We start from the raw sequence: 19073 nt of genomic DNA on the forward strand, positions 1-19073 counted from the left end.
GGCAATTTGATCTCTGGTTCCTCTGCCTTTTCTAAAACCAGCTTGAACATCAGGGAGTTCACGGTTCATGTATTGCTGAAGCCTGGCTTGGAGAATTTTGAGCATTACTTTACTAGCATGTGAGATGAGTGCAATTGTGTGGTAGTTTGAGCATTCTTTGGCATTGCCTTTCTTTGGAATTGGAATGAAAACTGACCTTTTCCAGTCCTGTGGCCACTGCTGAGATTTCCAAATTTGATGGCATATTGAGTGTAGCACTTTCACAGCATCATCTTTCAGGATTTGAAACAGCTCAACTGGAATGCCATCACCTCCACTAGCTTTGTTTGCAGTGATGCTTTCTAAGGCCCACTTGACTTCACATTCCAAGATGTCTGGCTCTAGATTAGTGACCACATCATCATGATTATCTGGGTAGTGAAGATCTTTTTTGTACAGTTCTTCCATGTATTCTTGCCACCTCTTCTTAATATCTTCTGCTTCTCTTAGGTCTATACAATTTCTATCCTTTATCAAGCCCATCTTTGCATGAAATGTTCCCTTGGTATCTGTAATTTTCTTGAAGAGATCTCTAGTCTTTCCCATTCTGTTGTTTTCCTCTATTTCTTTGCATTGATCGCTGAAGAAGGCTTTCTTATCTCTTCTTGCTATTCTTTGGAACTCTGCATTCAGATGCTTATATCTTTCCTTTTCTCCTTTGCTTTTCACTTCTCTTCTTTCCACAGATATTTGTAAGGCCTCCCCAGACAGCCATTTTGCTTTTTTGCATTTCTTTTCCATGGGGATGGTTTTGATCCCTGTCTCCTGTACAATGTCACGAACCTCATTCCATAGTTCATCAGGCACTCTGTCTATCAGATCTATGCCCTTAAATCTATTTCTCACTTCCACTGTATAATCGTAAGGGATTTGGTTTAGGTCATACTTGAATGGTCTAGCGGTTTTCCCTACTTTCTTCAATTTGAGTCTGAATTTGGTAATAAGGAGTTCATGATCTGAGCCACAGTCAGCTCCTGGTCTTGTTTTTGTTGACTGTATAGAGCTTCTCCATCTTTGGCTGCAAAGAATATAATCAATCTGATTTTGGTGTTGACCATCTGGTGATGTCCATGTGTAGAGTCTTCTCTTGTGTTGTCGGAAGAGGGTGTTTGCTATGACCAGTGCATTTTCTTGGCAAAACTCTATTAGTTTTTGCCCTGCTTCATTCCACATTCCAAGGCCAAATTTGCCTGTTACTCCAGGTGCTTCTTGACTTCCTACTTTTGCATTCCAGTCCCCTATAATGAAAAGGACATCTTTTTTTGGGTGTTAGTTCTAAAAGGTCTTGTAGGTCTCCATAAAACCGTTCAACTTCAGTTTCTTCAGCGTTACTGGTTGGGACATAGACTTGGATAACTGTGATATTGAATGGTTTGCCTTGGAGACCAACAGAGACCATTCTATCATTTTTGAGACTGCATCCAAGTACTGCATTTCAGACTCTTTTGTTGACCATGATGGCTACTCCATTTCTTCTGAGGGATTCCTGCCTGCAGTAGTAGATATAATGGTCATCTGAGTTAAATTCACCCATTCCAGTCCATTTTAGTTCGCTGATTCCTAGAATGTCGACGTTCACCCTTGCCATCTCTTGTTTGACCACTTCCAATTTGCCTTAATTCATGGACCTGACATTCCAGGTTCCTATGCAATATTGCTGTTTACAGCATCGGATCTTGCTTCTATCACCAGTCACATCCACAACTGGGTATTGTTTTTGCTTTGGCTCCATCCCTTCATTCTTTCTGGAGTTATTTCTCCACTGATCTCCAGTAGCATATTGGGCACCTAATGACCTGGGGAGTTCCTCTTTTGGTATCCTATTATTTTGCCTTTTCATACTGTTCATGGGGTTCTCAAGGCAAGAATACTGAAGTGGCTTGCCCTTCCCTTCTCCAGTGGACCATATTCTGTCAGACCTCTCCACCATGATCCACCCATCTTGGGTTGCCCTGCAGGCATGGCTTGGTTCCATTGAGTTAGACAAGGGTGTGGTCCTAGTGTGATTAGATTGACTAGTTTCCTGTGAGTATGGTTTCAGTGTCTCTGCCCTCTGATGCCCTCTTGCAACACCTACCATCTTATTTGGGTTTCTCTTTCCTTGGCGTGGGGTATCTCTTCACGGCTGCTCCAGCAAAGACAGCCGCTGCTCCTTACCTTGGACGAGGGCTGCTTAAAAAGAAAACTAGCTGGTTCATGTCAAAATGAGCCCCCCTGCACATTGAACATAATGTATAAGGAAGACACTATCAATCCAAAAGATAAAGTGTTTTAAATAGTCTTTTAAATTGTGTGATATATTTGTGATGAAATATCTAGTTTCTCCATTAGCCTTCTTTAAGAAAGTTGAATAGTTGTTGAAGACATTATCTTATGTAATGCTGATACCTGAGACATTGGCCATAACTTCTCTAGTCAATATTCTAGAAATAAGATTTAATATTATATAATGTACATTAAATAATATTCACATATAAAATACACATATAATAATAATATACTATATATTTCCAGGGCCATATTAAAAGAGGAATTGTCTAGGCTGCTTGAAACAAAGAACTGTCAAAATGGAATCACTATCTTTCAGTGCTTTCTCTTAAAAGGTTTCCTTTCCTTACCTCTCCACTGTATCTTCCCTTCTCTCCCTACCCCTACCTTTCAACCTATCTCAGATTTTAATTTCTGGAAGAAAATACTTTTTTGCTAGAAATCCCTTCTCGGGAGGAAGCACCATCCTCAGCACCGAGTAACTAAATACCACCTGACTGCTTCCACCCTTAAAGTGAAAACTCCTTACACATTTATGTGCCAGCTTCAAATTTTTGTACCATGACCTTAATGGTTAGTTTGTTTTCTAATGTAAATTTATTATTTCAGCGAAGAGACTTTTTACAGAAAAAAAAAAAAAAAGGAACGTTCTATTAACCAAGAAGTAAATACTTAACCAAAAAGCAACTTACTTCCAGAAGTTTAATCTTCCTCCATTGGAGGCATCATTTATAATAGTGCTGATTCCACCTTGAATCAATGCAGCCTTTATAATCACAGATGTAAAGCCAGCCACCATGATTCCAACTTGAAAAACATCCGTCCAAATAACTGCTTTAAGACCACCCTTTGAGGAAAAAGTACATTAGGATTAATGCTTCTACCAGACATTATTAAGCACTTACATGCTTATACACTCTTCTGGTCAAAGATAAGGAAAACACAAATCTTGGCCACGAAGTGCACTCAAGGGAGATAGTCAGGAAGGTAGTACTCAGATCAAACTTTCAAATATAAACGGAATCCAAAATGAAAGGTCCTCCCAGCAGAGAAAACAGCATGGGCAAAAAGCCTGTGCTTAGTCACTCAGTCATGTCTGATTCTTTGTAACCCTGTGGACTGTAGCCTGCTAGGCTCCTAGAATTCAAAATACATGGCATGCTTAGTGTGTCCAGATATATATTTTGGAGCAAAGTGGAGTGGTGTGGGGATATTGTTAGGAAGAAAACTTGGAGTCAAATTGCAGTATCATAGATTTTATCCTATAGGCAGGACTGATAGTCAAACAGTATGCACAAAGAAGGCATGCATGTATGCTCTGAGGGGATCCAATTCTTTGTGATCCCCTGGACTGTTGCCCACCAGGCTCCCCCATCCATAGGGTCTGCCACGCAAGAATACTGGAGTGGGTTGCCATTTCCTACTCCAGTGGATCATCCCATCCCAAGGGATCAAACCCACCTCTCCTACATCTTCTGTATTGGCAAGTGGATTAGCACAAAGAAGGACATACCAGTTAGTGAAAAAATAAAATTGTTTTGTACTAGTCACTGCCCAAGGGTACCCCTCCAGAACCTGACCAAGTCCCTCTTTGTAGACCTTGTCTTCTACATCATTGAGCAACCAAAGTATTAAGACTTAGAGTATCACAGGTTGCACAAGACTTGCACCACTGCTAAGGATCAGCATCAGTGATAATATCAGTGCCCATGCCATACTGGTTCTTATATATTTTGACTGTCACACCTGCCTAAAGGCAATGGGAAATTATCTCAGGTTACTAAGCTAGGGAATACTGTGAGCATAGCTATAATAACATGACGAAAATACGAGCAAATTATGAAACGAGACTGGGGACCACTGCATGGTTCAAATGAAGAAAAAAATATCAGTTACGATCAATGTTTTACAAAGGATCAAATTTTACCCTGGACTGAATATTCCTTATAAAAAATAAGTTATTTGGGGAAGGAAATATAAACAACCCAGACTGCAGCATGCATTGATTGAAACTTCTAATTTTGCAAAGCAAGTGTATAGGGTAAAAGGAGAAATAAGGTTCTTGACATACCATAGTGCAGTAGAATGTGCAGACCACACCAGTAGCCACTACTACACCCCACAGATCAAATCCCGTGACTGTAGAAGAAAAGAAACGCATGTTTGACTGTGAAATATATACCAGTACTTCTCAAAATATCATCCGCAGGAGGCTATATCACTTCTTGGGCACCTATCTCTATACCCTCTTACCCTAAACTAGACCCAAATCTCAAAAAATGTACCAAAACAAATAGAGTTCAAAATTTATTTGATGAGTTAAATAGACCTGGTGTCTATCCTCAGACACTATACAGGATCCAACGTTGGCTAAATCAAATACATGAAAAAGCATTGATATTATAATTAAGGTGAGAAACTGCTTGATATCCGGAAGTGGTTACCTAGACTGAATGGGGTCATAGGATATTTGTTGTCATGGTTCAAATAAACACCTTTTTCTACCAGTCCTTGAAAGACAAGCTGTCCATGTTACTAAAATGGGACCAAGAAAGAGAAAAGCTTATATCATTTGTTACCATTTATTTAAGAAGTAGAGGGGCAAAACTTCCCTGGTGGCTCAGTAGATAAGAATCTGTCCGCCAGTGCAGGAGACATGGGTTTGATCCCTGATCCAGAAAGATCCCACATGCCTTGGGGCAACTAAGCCCATATGTCACAGCTGCTGAGCCTGTGCTCTAGAGCCTGGGAGCTATAACTACAGAGCCCACATGCTGCAACTACTGAAGTGTCATTTCTGATTCCATCACCATGGGGTCATTTAATGTTCCACGGTCCTCTGTACTTCTTGTGAACGAGTTCTAGAAGCATTCTCAGACTTCAACTTTTTGCAGTAATAAGCTGCAGCTATTAATGTGTCATTAATTAATTCATTCAAATTTTAAAAAAAGAAGCAGTGGGTCAAATTATATTTTTTAATGGAAAGATAACAACTCTATGCCCACAGATTTGAAAGAAAATTTTACAAAAGATATCTGATAAGGGATTGTTCTCCATATCATACAAAATGCTTAAAACTCAACAGTAAAAGAAAAAAACAAAACTGATTCTAAACCATACCAAGACCTTAACATATACCTCACAAAACATATATAGATGACAAATAAGCATATGAAAAGATGCTCCACATTGTATGTCATCAAGAAATGCAAATTAAAACAATGAGATACTACTATACACTTGATAGAATGGTCAGAATTTGGAACATTGACATCACATGCTGGCAAGGACATGGAGCAACATATGTCTTTCATGCATTGCAGGTAAGAATGCAAAATGGCAAGAGCCATTTCAGAAGGCAGTTTGGTGGATTCCTACAAAACTAAACATATTCTTGTAATATAATTCAGCAATTGTGTCCTTTGGTATTTGCTCAAAAGAGTTGAAAACTGCATTACGAAATAGTCTCCAAAAAGTTGAAATAAAGTCTGAGAATGCTTCTAGATATACTTCACAAGTAATACAGAGGACTAGGGAACATTAAATGACCCCATGCTAATGCAATCAATAAAGCCAAGAGCCTGGAAAATTAACGAGCTGAAATTTTGACATTTATAAAACATTGTCCCCAACACAATGAACATTCTGTATAAAAATATATGGAATGTCCAGGAACAGAGACCATATCCTGGGCTGTAAGACAAATCTTAATACATTTCAAAGAATTAAAATCATAGTAGTTCTCTGACCAAACCAGCATTAATTTAGAAACCAATAACAAAAAGGTATGTTTGAAAATCACCAAATATTTGAAAATTATGTAGCACACTTCTAAATAACCTGTGGGTAAAAGAAATCATAAGAGAAATTGGAAAATAGCTTGAACTGAATGATTAAAAAAAAACACATGGTATCAAAACCTGGGGAATGCAAATGAAGCAGTACTTACAATAGAATTTATAGCTTTAAATATTATTTTAGAAAATAAGAAAGATTTAAAATCAATGGTCTAAGTTTCTACCTTAAAAAGCTAAAAAATTTCAGCCCAAAGTTAAGTAGAAGAAACAGTAATCATAATTAATGAAATAGAAAGCAAATACATAAAATCAACAAAGCCAGAAACTAGTTCTTAGAAAAAATTTAAAATATCAATAAAAGACTAGCAAGATACACCAGGGAAAAAAGGACAAAAAATATATCAATATTAGGAACAATTAGAAGGGACATCACTATAAATTCTATAAACATTAAAAGGATAACAAAAGGATATTTTAAACAACTTTATGCCAATGATTTGGCAAATTAGATAAAATGAATTAAAGTCCTAAAAAAGACAGTTAACTAAAACTGACTGAATAAAAACTAGAAAATCCAAATGACTATATTTATTACAGAAACTGTATCCATAAACTAAAACTTTTCTACAAAAATAAGTATCAGGCTCAGATGCCCTCATTGTGAATTTTTTCAAGCATTTAAGAAATAAATAAACAGTCTTATACCTCTTTCAGAAAACAGAAGAAGAAACACTTTCTGAACCATACAAAGTCAGTATAATTAATACAAAAACCCTGACGAAGACATTTAAGGAAAAGTAAATTTCATGCCAATACTCCTCATAAGCTACAAAAATCCTTTACAAAATACTGGCAAATCAAATTCATCAATATATTAAAAGGTTAATATATTATGACCAAGTAAATTTTATCCCAAGAAGGAACATTGGTTTAACATTTGAAAAATCAATATAATTTTCTACATTAACAGTGAATGAAGACAGAGAAGTAAAAGGCATACAGACAGAGAACAAAGTAGTACAACTGTTTCTGTTCATCAGTCAGGATTCAGTCTCTCAGTCTTACTCTTTGTGACCCCATGGACTGCAGCGTACCAGGCCTCCCTGTCCATCATCAACTCCCAGAGCCTACTCAAACTCATGTCCATCACATCAGTGATGCCATCCAACAATCTCATCCTCCGTTACCCCTTCTGCTCCCACCTTCAGTCTTCCCAGCATCAGGGTCTTTTCCTATGAGTCAGTTCTTCACATCAGGTAGCCAAACTATTGGAGTTTCAGCTTTTGCATCCGTCCTTCCAATGAACATTCAGGACTGATTTCCTTTAGGATGGACTGGTTGGATCTCCTTGCAGTCCAAGGGACTCTCAAGAGTCTTCTTCAACATCACAGTTCAAAAGCATCAATTCTTTGGTGCTCAGCTTTCTTTATAGTCCAACTCTCACATCCATACATGACTACTGGAAAACCATAGCTTTGACTAGACAGACCTTTGTTGGCAAAGTAATGTCTCTGCTTTTTAATATGCTGTCTAGTTTCGTCAGAGTTTTTCATCCAAGGAGCAAGCGTGTTTTAATTTCATGGCTGCAGTCACCATCTGTAGTGATTCTGGAGCCCAAAAAGGTCTCTAACTGTTTCCATTGTTTCTCTACTGTGGGCAAGAATCCCTTAGAAGAAATGGAGTGGCCATCATAGTCAGCAAAAGAGTCCAAAATGCAGTATTTGGATGTAATCCCCAAAACGACAGAATGATCTGTTTGTTTCCAAGGCAAACCATTCAATATCACAGTAATCCAAGCCTGTGTCCTGACCGGTAATGCTGAAGAAACTGAAGTTGAACAGTTCTACGAAAACCTACAAGACCTTCTAGAATTAACACCCAAAAAAAGATGTCCTTTTCATTATATGGGACTGGAATGCAAAAGTAGGGAGCCAAGAGATACCTGAAGTAACAGGCAAATTTGGCCTTGAAGTACAAAACAAAGCAGGTCAAAGGCTAACAGAGTTTAGCCAAGGGAATGCACTGGTCATAGCAAACACCCTCTTCCAACAACACAAGAGAAGACTCTACACATGGACATCACCAGATGGTCAATACTGAAACCAGATTGATTATATTCTTTGTTTCTATTCAGAAACAACATGAAAACCACAAAGAATTTTCCAAAAGTCTACTTGAATTAGTAAGTATGTTTAGCAAGTTCTCAGGATAGAAGATCAACATACAGAAGGCAATTGTATTTTTCCATACTTGCAAATGATGAAAAGACATTACTGAGAGAAATTTTAAAAGGCCTGGGTAAACGGATAAATAGGCCAAGTAATGGATAGATAGACCATGTAAATGACAGGTCAAGTCTTTTGCCCACTTTTCGTTAGGTTATTTGTCTTTTTTCCATTGATTTTGTTACTCTATGAGCCAGTAAGCTCAACATCAACAGTTATTAAGAAAATACAAAATAAAACCACAGTAAGATAATAGATGGTACAACTAGAATGGCTATAATTAAAAAGACAAATACAAAATGTTGGCAAGGACATGAAATCACTGAAACTCTTATAGGTTGTGGGGTGGACATGTAGAATGATACAACAACTTAGAAAAGCTATTTGGTAGTTTCTCTTAAATTCTGTACATGTGACTACCTTGTGGGTTTGAACATGTGGGTCAGAACAGGTGTATATTTAACTTTATACTGCTTCCAGGTATTCATCCACTAAAAATGAAAACATGTCAAAAAGCAAAACCTGTACAAGAATGTTCTTAGCAGCTTTCATCAAACCTGTACAAGAATGTTCTTAGCAGCTTTCATTCAAAATAGCCTAAAACTGGAACAACCCAACATCCATCAACAAGAGAATAGATAAACAGATTTTGGTAGATGCATATGATAAAATACTAGCAATAAAAAGGAATGAATTACTGATACATGTACCAACATGAAAGAATACCTCAAAAACATTTTATTGAGCAAAAGAAACCAGATACAAAAAAGTCACAATATGATTCCACTTATACAAAATCTAAGAACAGGGAAAGTAATTTATGGTAATAGAAGCTCGCTGCTTGGAATAGAGAGGGGAACTCATTAGAAAGAAACACAAAAAATTTCTGGGAAATGAAGATAAAAATATTCTATATCTTGAGTTAAATGGTTGTCACAAGTACACAAAATTGTCAAAAGTCAACCAACTGTGCGTTTAGGTTCTGCTCATTTTATTGTATATACACCATGTCACAATAAAATATGGCTTTCAATTTTAAAAAGCAAGAAAGAAAACCTTAAGAAACAACTGAACTAATTACAGATATATAAACTTATCTGAATCCTGATTCTAACAAACACTGAGAAAACACCAGGGATCTCTGAACACTGACCTCATATTGGCGATTGTTGTTTTTTAGTCATTAAGACATGTCCAACTCTTTTGCACCCCTGTGGACTGTAGCCTATGAGGCTTCTCTGTCCATAGCATTTCCCAGGCAATAATACTGGAATGGGTTGTCATTTCTTTCTCCAGAGGAATCTTCCCGACCCAGGGATCGAATCTGCGTCTCCTGTATTAGCAGGTGAATTCTTTATCACTGAGCATTATTGATGATAGGCACCCCAATCCAGTACTCTTGCCTGGAAAATCCCATGGATGGAGGAGCCTGGTAGGATACAGTCCATGGGGTCACTAAGAGTCGGACACAACTGAGCGACTTCACTTTCACTTTTCACTTTCATGCATTGGAGAAGGAAATGGCAACCCACTCCAGTATTCTTGCCTAGAGAATCCCAGGGACGGGGGAGCCTGATGGGCTGCCATCTATGGGGTCGCACAGAGCTGGACACGACTGAAGCGACTTAGCAGCAGCAGCAAGCAATTAGTGTTAACGTTTTAGAAATGATGGAAGTTACAATTGTATTTTAAAAACACACCTTGGTACAAACTGTCAGTTACAGAATATATAAACCATGAGACTGCAGTGTACAGCATGGTTAATAATACTGTCTTGCATATTTTAAATGTTGCTAAGAAAGTAAATCTTAAAAGCTCTCATCATAAGAAAAAGATTTCATAACTATGAGCAGTGCATATCCCAAAAAGTAATTTTACATTCAATGTGAGGAAAGAGGCATCAGAAAACTGACTGCTCAGATGTGGTCACTGTTAACATAATGATGTGTATTTTCTTCTACATATATTTAGACCTCATGCTATCGTCATAATATTTAACTAAGTGGAATTGTAGGTTTTTTCTCGATCATTTTGCTTTTGTATATGTAGGAATCTAGTTCCTATTATCATGACTGGGCCTTTAGGAATAAATATGATAATAATAAATCAACCAAATAACCTCCAGGGTAGCTTTTCAAAATTCTCTTCTAATTCTTCCTGTTCATCTCAAATCATCTCTAACACTATATGCATTTTCTAGACATTTATAAAAAATAAGCTGAAAATCTGAAGGGTAATGATATTTTACATAATTTTATTCTACCTCATGCTTTTATCACAGAAGCAGTGTTCACTGTTAAATAAAAATTTCTTTATTTCCTGATAGCTATGTTTCTACCTGCTATCACTTTTTCAATGCTCCTTTTAAATCCAGGATATCTGAATGTAAATTCTCTAACATGTCACTGGATATGATCTTGTTTCTTTTGTAAGCACAGTCCTTCAAACTATAGGCTAGAAATGTCATTTTATTTTAGACAATTTTCTCCACAGGCCTAGAGAAAAACTTGATTCTATAAAAGCTATTTAGTCAAAGGCTTTTTCTTAAAAACAAAAACAAAAAACAAGTTTGAAGAGCCAAATAACTTACTTGGTCCTTATAAAGTTAATGGAAAGATAATTGAATATGTGACGCAAGCTCTAAAGGAAATCAGCCCTGAATATTTATTGGAAGGACTGATGCTGAAGCTGAAGCTCCAGTACCTTAGCCACCTGATATGAAGAAATGATTGGGAAAGACCCTGATGCTGGGAAAGACTGTGGGTAGAAGGAGAAGAGAAGTGTAGCAGAGGATGCGATGGTTAAGTAGCATTACTGACTCAATGGCCATGAGTTTGAGCAAACTCCAGGAAAAAGTGAAGGACAGGGAAGCCTGGTGTATTGCAGTCCATAGGGTTGCAAAGAACTGAACATGATTTAGCTACTGAAGAACAACAACTGCCATGAATTTTAAAAAATCCTTCTTGAATCTCAATCCTATGCGTTAATGGTATTTGAATATTTTAAAAAGAGAGAGAGACAGATGCTGCTTGGCCAGGTGTATCTATACCTTAATGCTATCTTTACATTCCCAGAATTTGGCTTTTCACTTTGTAGATTTAGAAATGCAAAGATGAAGGGGTTATAGGGGATAAATCATGCTGACTGGTAAACTATAAGCATTGCTATAAAACAGCATTAAAGTTTACTAATATACAATGAGAAATAGGGGTCATAAGCAGACTTGTTGTAATTGTTAGTTCATGATCACATAATTGATTAGCATGTCAATGTGGGAAGCCAAATTCTGTTCAAAAGGTAACTTGGTGAGCTTAGTATCTGAAAAGGAAGCATTAATCTCATAATTATGAAGGGTTGAACCATTAATCTGTTCAGTGTCCTTTGTTTCATTACCTTGGATCTTTTACAGGTGCCTCTATACCAAACTCAGTCTTTATTCTGAAGAGTACACATTATAGCTGAAAAAAGTGAAAGTGTTAGTCACTCAGGGGTGTCTGACTCTTTGTGACCCCATGGACTGTAGCCTGCCAGGTTTCTCAGTCCATGGAATTCTTCAAGCAAGAATACTGGCATAGGTTGCCATTTCCCACTCTAGGATGGAACCCAGAGATCAAACCCAGGTCTCCTGCTTTGCAGGTGGATCCTTTGCCATCTGAGCCACCAGGGAAGCAATTACAATCCTATAATGTCCCTTAAAATCCACCCTCCCACATTTAGGAATTGTGGATATATCCAATTCATGTATTGCATTTAACAGGGCTTCCCTGGTGGCTCAGCAGTAAAGAATCTGCCTGCCAATGCAGGACACCTGGGTTTGATCTCTGGGTCAGGAAGACTCCCTAGAGAAAGAAATGGCAGCCCTCTGCCCATAGGAATTCCCAGGCAAGAATACTGGAGAGTGTTGCCTGGCAGGCTACAGTCCAAGGGGTTGCAAAAGTGTTGGACACGACTTAGCAACAAAACCACCACCACCATGATGATGTATGTTAACTAGACCTATTGTGGTGATCATTGTAATATACAAATACTGAATCATTACAGTAAGCCTGCAACTAATATAATGTTATATGTCAATTATACCTCAATGAAAAAAAGTATGTAAAAGACATATGGAATTCAGATGAAATGATAAAATATCTCAGATTTTCAGCAAAATAAACTAGTGATGGAAATAGGGAGTGAAATAAATCAAGAGTCGATAATTATTAGTGTAGAGTTAATGGTATGTTAGCGTTCAGTACACTATTCTATTTTAGCATATGATTGAAGTTTTCTGTAATTAAAAAAAAAAGATTAAAAAGATTGCACGTAGAGAACGTTAAGTTCCAATTCAGCTAAAAATGTTTCTACGGAGCATCTGTTGCATACCAAGTACTCTCTCTGTGTCTGTGTTTACTGCTTTGTTACAGTAAAATGCATGTATGCTCAGTTGCTTTAGTCAGGTCCAGCTCTGTGACCCTACAGACTGTAGCCCATCAGGCTCCTCTATCTGTGATATTCTCCAAGCAAGAATACTGGAGTGGGTTGCCATGCCCTCCTCCAAGGGATCTTCCTGATCCAGGGATTGAACTAGCATCTCCTGTGTCTTCGGCATTGCAGGCGATTCTTTACCCACTGGGCCACGTGGGAAGCCCATGGTAAAATACATGGCTGATATTAAAGTGGTCAAAATGCAATGCCTCGAATCCTAATTTACTTCCAGGGAGTGGCTCAATAAACTGATAAGAACAGTCCTTGAAGCACTGAAAATAGGGCTTTCTTATTCCCAGAACTTCACTTTAAAACTCTAAAGCCAACATTTCAGTTATACTTAACTCCAATAGGTAACTTATGAAGTTTATAGCTCAGCTCTTTACATATGAAGTGATTCATTCACGATGTTGGTAATATTTACAAGAAACATGCCAGACATTCAGAATTCAATCACATTATATAATGGATATCATCTTTGCAATGATATTGCTGTGCTTTATAAATACAGATGACAACTATTATCTATGTATCATGAAATCAAGAAATTAGAATCTGCAGTTAGAAGGAGTTTTTCCTTCTTTTCTTGTTTTCTTTGAGGTTTTCCATTTTATATTAATTTGAGGAACTGCATCACATTCTTCCCATCACAGACTCCACTTGTCCATTTTAGAAGGAAGTTTCAGAGATAAATTTGCTTCTAACTGATAAGAATTTAAAGTATGCAGTTTCCCTGAAGCCTTTCGAGGGTATGACTAATTCACTTCTTTGCCTCAATAAACAATCCCAGTTTCACAGCTATTATCTTCCCAAATCTAGAGAGTAACTTGTTGATCCATAAAATTGTCACATATTTATTTATAAAGCTACTATAGCCATCTGTCCTTTGGTCACCAGGAGCAATCTAATATTTCAAATCACACAGACCTCTTTTTCTTTTATTTTGGATCACATTCAAAGTGGGGAGAAAAAAAATTTCTCCTCCTGCCCAGTTTCACAATGGGACGAAGCCTGAGCTGAATAACGCAGAAGCCTATTGGAGATAACTTCTTCCAAGGAGTAAGCATCTTTTCCAAAATTAAAAGCAGAGACATTACTTTGCCAACAAAGGTCTGTCTAGTCAAAGCTGGTTTTTCCAGTAGTCATATATGGATGTGAGAGGTGGACTATAAAGAAAGCTGAGCACCAAAGAATTGGTGCTTTTGAACTGCGGTGTTGGAGAAGACTCTTGAGAGTCCCTTGGACTGCAAGGAGATCCAACCAGTCCATCCTAAAGGAGATCAGTCCTGAATATTCATTGGAAGGACTGATGCAAAAGCTGAAACTCCAATAGTTTGGCCACCTGATACGAAGAACTGACTCATTTGAAAAGACCCTGATGCTGGGACCAATTGAAGGCAGGAAGAGAAGGGGTCGGCAGAGGACAAGATGGTTGGATGGCAGCAGAAGACTGATTCAATGGACATGAGTTTGAGTAAACTCCGGGAGTTGGTGATGAACAGGGAGGCCTGGTGTGCTGCAGTCCATGGGGTTACAAAGAGTCGGACACGACTGAGCGACTGAACCAAACTGAACTGAACTGTTGGAGATGGGCTCCAGGTTACAAAAACAAAGGCAGCAAGTGCAGTCCATTCATGATTTAGACTACAGGGGGCGTTCATTCTGAAGGAATGGAGAATGGCTGGTTGGCACATCCCAGAGAAACACAGCCCAGTGAAGCCTGTTGTAGCTGTTTAGTCACTAAGTCATGTCTGACGCTTGCAACCCCATGGATGGTAGCCTGCCAGGCTCCTCTGTCCATGGGATTCTCCCAGCAAGAATACTGAAGTCAGTTGCCATTTCCTTCTACAGGGGATCTTTCTGACCCAGGGATTGAACCCTTATCTCCTGCATTGGCAGGCATGTTCTTTATCACTCAGTCACCAGGGAAGCCCCCAGTGTTCTAACCTTCTACTAATTTACAGACCTTTCTGAGCTATGATTCAGGAACCCAGAGAAGTTGCTAGTGTAGACACTGAACCCACCAGATCTGATTCAAGCTGATGCAGGCTACTGGAAGCATTCCTCCACCTCCCCATCTCCCCAAAGAGAAAATAAAGTCTGTTAAAAGTGAACCTCCAAAAAAAAAAAAGTGAACCTCCAAGTGTGAGTGACATATTAACTCTAAAACGTACCTTGATTCAAAGCCAGGGCAGGGGCATAAATAACAATTCCAGTATACAGAATCTAGAGGAAAAAAGAAAATGAATAAATAGTATGAATTACAAAATGAAATATTGATATTTTTCTATAAATTTACTTAGGAATTAAAAAACATAGTTTTAATATACTTTAACAAAATTTGTTTGCAACTTGAAAATGTTATTTAAGTGAAGTTGACTCTCCTTTTCTATTTGGGGTATGGTCATAGGTTACAAAAACCTTTTATGACCAATTTTATGTAAAAATGTGGACTTTTCATGCAGTGCTTAGTGCAGATAGTCACTAATCCATCAATTCAACTCTGAAACCAACTTTCCTAGATCTGGAACAATTTGGAAGAAAGAAAGGGAAGAGATGTAAAAGGGCGATGCTCGCTCATATGCTTTCAAACTTTTGTCAATCACTGAAGATGTAAGTGGTAAAGCAGTGAAAATTTTGGAAACTTTGTTTGCAAAAGCTGGCATGACCACTAATTAAACAAAAGTGTAAATTTGCCCTAAAATTTCCTGAGGGCCAACAAAAGTTCTACTCTACCTTTTTAATATTATTATTTTTCATTCATATACTTAACAAATATCTATTAATCTGGGGTACAACAGTAAGATAAATATGTTCTTTTTCTCAAAATATTTTCATTGCATCTGATCTTTCAAATACATAGAGGCTAATTCTATGATTATGCTATAAAACATACTATAAAAAACATATTATTCAGTATTTGAATGTTTGATTAAATTGCATGAGTAGATTACAGAAGTAAGTCCTTCAAACAGTGGATTCTAAAGCTCCACTCCCTTTGCAGGAATGCACTAGCTTTCCAGTCATTATATCGTCCAAGTTAAAGATTTGAAAATGTGACCCAGCCATCTTCTTAACATTTGTCCCCACTCTTACATTTCTGTTGGCACTTCTAATGATGATCCAAAGAGGGACTGAACTCCATGGTGGAATGCAAGCTACTAGCCTCAGCTCTGGGTCAGAATCTCTACCAGACCCCAGAGGGCTCTTTTCTTTCATATTCCAAGTGTTAAGGGCAAATACAATTTAAGCTACATAGCTAGCAAAGATATAAAATGAAGCTAAGTTAAATAATTTACAGAGGCACTCTGTCTTGCTGTCGCAAAAGCTTGGGTAGCTTTTGACTGGAGAAATGGAATTATAAATAGGGATGAGATTGAAAACTCCTTCCTTGACCTCCATTATCAAACTCATTCATGAAAGACTTAGCTGCCAAAAGGGAGATAGGTCTAAATTATGTGACAATGATCATGACAAGATGATGGGTAGGAAGCAATCTCTGTCACTGATGACTTGGCAAATCTTTGATTTCCATTTGCGCCAATCAGTAAATCTATAATTGCATATTTTTGAAGTATTGGATTGTGACGGGGTTTGTTGGTTTTTTTGTGACCCTGTGGACTGTAGCCCACAAGGCTCCTCTGTCCATGGGATTTTCTAGGCAAGAATACTGGAGTGTGCTGCCATTTCCTTCCCCAGGGAATCTTCACAACTCAGGGACTGAACCTGAGTCTCATGCTTGGCAGGCAGACTCTACCACTGAGCAACCTGGGAAGCCCATTGGATTGTGCACTTGGCTTTAAAAACTCCTCCTGAGTGCATGATGTTGTTGCTTTATACTCAGTGAGTATATCAATTAGGTTTTACAGTTCAATCTCTGAAAGAGTGCATTGATTCATTTTTTTAAAGTATGCTTTCAAAGAAAATTATTTTCAAATTTTTTCTTCCTATGTCAGCTAATATTTTCTATTAAATCTATTACTTAACACACTGAAAAATACTATGAAATATACAACTTCTTTTCCCTTTATTGTAATTCCTACTGTCAGCTAGTACAGTTCCTTCAAATATCTTTGTCATCTAAGCCATGCCCTTACTGTCACTTTGGTAGGGACAGAGGGAGACATAAGAGGAAAATCATATTTTCCTAACCATAACTGTTGCTTGTTCAATATAATATTCAGTGTTCACTTAACTCACTGTTTTCTCAGGAAATAATGCATTTGCTGAGACAAGGTTTAATGATCTTAAGGATTAATGCTATGTGGTGACAGGTGTTTTTCCTTTTGTGTTTCCTCCTATGTTCAACCTCTTTTCTTTCACATATTTATCAAAGAAGCTTGACCCAGGTGCCTTGTTTAAAAAACACTGTAGATGAAAAGAAGATAAAATAAATGAACTGATGGCTACTTACTGTTTGAACAATGAAGAGGACTGTTCCACAGAGACGAACACATTTGTTAAATCGAAGTTCTAAATACTGTTTCCAAAAAAAGGAAAAATGGTTAATATATAAAACTTCTGGACATTTTTTAAAAACCAGCAGCCTGAGAAGTAAAGGAGCTAAAACTTTAAAGAAACTTCATAGCTAATTTTTATCCTGCATTTCTATTTCACTATTAATAGTTTAATTTAAATTATTTAAATGTTGTTATTTAAATTAATATTTTATCTTTAAAATTATTTATTTTTTAATTGAAGGATAATTGCTTTACAGAATTTTGTTGTTTTCTGTCAAATTTCAACACGAATCAGCCATAGGTGTACATATGTTACCGGTGTACATATGTACAGCCATAGATGTACAAATTATTTAACTTAGTATTTTAAGTTACATATAGCAAAACTGACCCTTGTTTTAGAGTACAGTTCAAAATTTTTTTGTTTGCTTGTTTGTCTGCTTTTGGCCACGCTGTGTGGCATGTGGGATCTTAGTTCCGCGATCAGGGATGCAACCTGTGTCCCCTACATTGGGCATGCAGAATCTTAACCACTCGACTGCTAGGTTAAGTCGCAGTTCAATGGTTTTAACACAGAACAGTTTCATCACCCCCAGAAGAGTCCTTCATGTTGCTCCTTTGTAGTCAAATCCTCTTTCCATCCCTAAACCTCGGCAATCACTGATCCATTCTCCATCCCTAAAAGTTTTGCCTTTTGTAGAATGTCATACCAATGCAATTATTTTCTGCATTTTTAGAATGAACAAAGTGTGGTCCTCCCCTTTCTCTTGGCATCTACCCAATAAATTTCCCTTGATACACTTAAGGAATCAACCCTTTCCCACTTTAGGCAACTGTGGCAGAACTGTCAATCAAGATGCCTTGCCTGGGCTAAAAGGCAGTCACATGACCTATGTTCAGCCAGTCAGTTTCTCTTCTCAATAGATGACTCTTAGAGGCAAGATATAAAGACAGAAAATGACTGAAGCAGAAAGCAGACTGATCCTGACAGCGTGGGCCTGAAGAGGCTGCCCTGGCTTCTGTTCCTTTTCATAGTCTGTTTGCTCAGCCTTTCCTCCTGTTCTGTGAGCTATGCCCATATCCTTACAATAAAAAATTTTTTAATTTAAATTTATTTATTTTAATTGGAGGCTAATTACTTTACAATATTGTATTGGTTCTGCCACACATCAACATGAATCTGCCACAGCCGTACACATGTTCCGCATCCTGAACCCCCCTCCCACGTCCCTCCCCATACCATCTCTCCGGGTCATCCCAGTGCCTAAGTCCATTTTTCTATTCAGAGCCAACCTTGACATCTGCAATAGCTTATAATATAGAGGCATACCTCATTTTATAGCACTTCTTTTTATTGTTCTTCACAGACACTGCATTTTTTACAAATGGAAAATTTCTGGCAACCTTCCATGAAGCAAGTCTATTGGCATCATTTTTCCAACAGCACTTCATGTCTCTGTTTCACACTTTGGTAATTCTCCCAATATTTCAAGCTTTTTCATTATTGTTATGTTTGTTACAGTGATCTTTGACGTTGCTATTGCAAACGCTTACAACTCACTGAAGGCTCAGAAGGTGGTTAGCATTTTTTAGCAATAATGTATTTTTTAATTATGGTATGTACATTGTTTTTCAGACAAAGAGCTATTGTACACTCAATAGACTAAGTGAGTGAGTGAAGTCACTCAGTCGTGTCCAACTCTTTGTGACCCCATGGACGGTAGCCTACCAGGCTCCTCTTTCCATAGGATTTTCCAGGCAAGAGTACTGGAGTGGGTTGCCATTTCCTTCTCCAGGAGATCTTCCCAACCCAG

At 37.8% G+C, this 19073-nt stretch overlaps 1 protein-coding gene across 1 annotated transcript in view; it reads right to left on the reverse strand.

The window, feature by feature from the left end:
* The window catches only part of SLC5A8 (solute carrier family 5 member 8), a 67849-nt gene that overhangs the window by 43365 nt on the left and 5411 nt on the right, over window positions 1-19073 (reverse strand). The window contains exons 2-5 of the mRNA XM_052640521.1: window positions 17214-17279; window positions 14974-15025; window positions 4379-4446; window positions 3000-3154 (exon numbers count right to left, since the gene is read on the reverse strand). Coding sequence (XP_052496481.1) covers window positions 3000-3154; window positions 4379-4446; window positions 14974-15025; window positions 17214-17279 — 341 coding nt within the window. The remainder of the gene's footprint in view (window positions 1-2999; window positions 3155-4378; window positions 4447-14973; window positions 15026-17213; window positions 17280-19073) is intronic.

This window comes from Budorcas taxicolor, chromosome 5 (assembly GCF_023091745.1).
Source record: "Budorcas taxicolor isolate Tak-1 chromosome 5, Takin1.1, whole genome shotgun sequence".
Lineage (NCBI taxonomy): Eukaryota > Metazoa > Chordata > Mammalia > Artiodactyla > Bovidae > Budorcas > Budorcas taxicolor.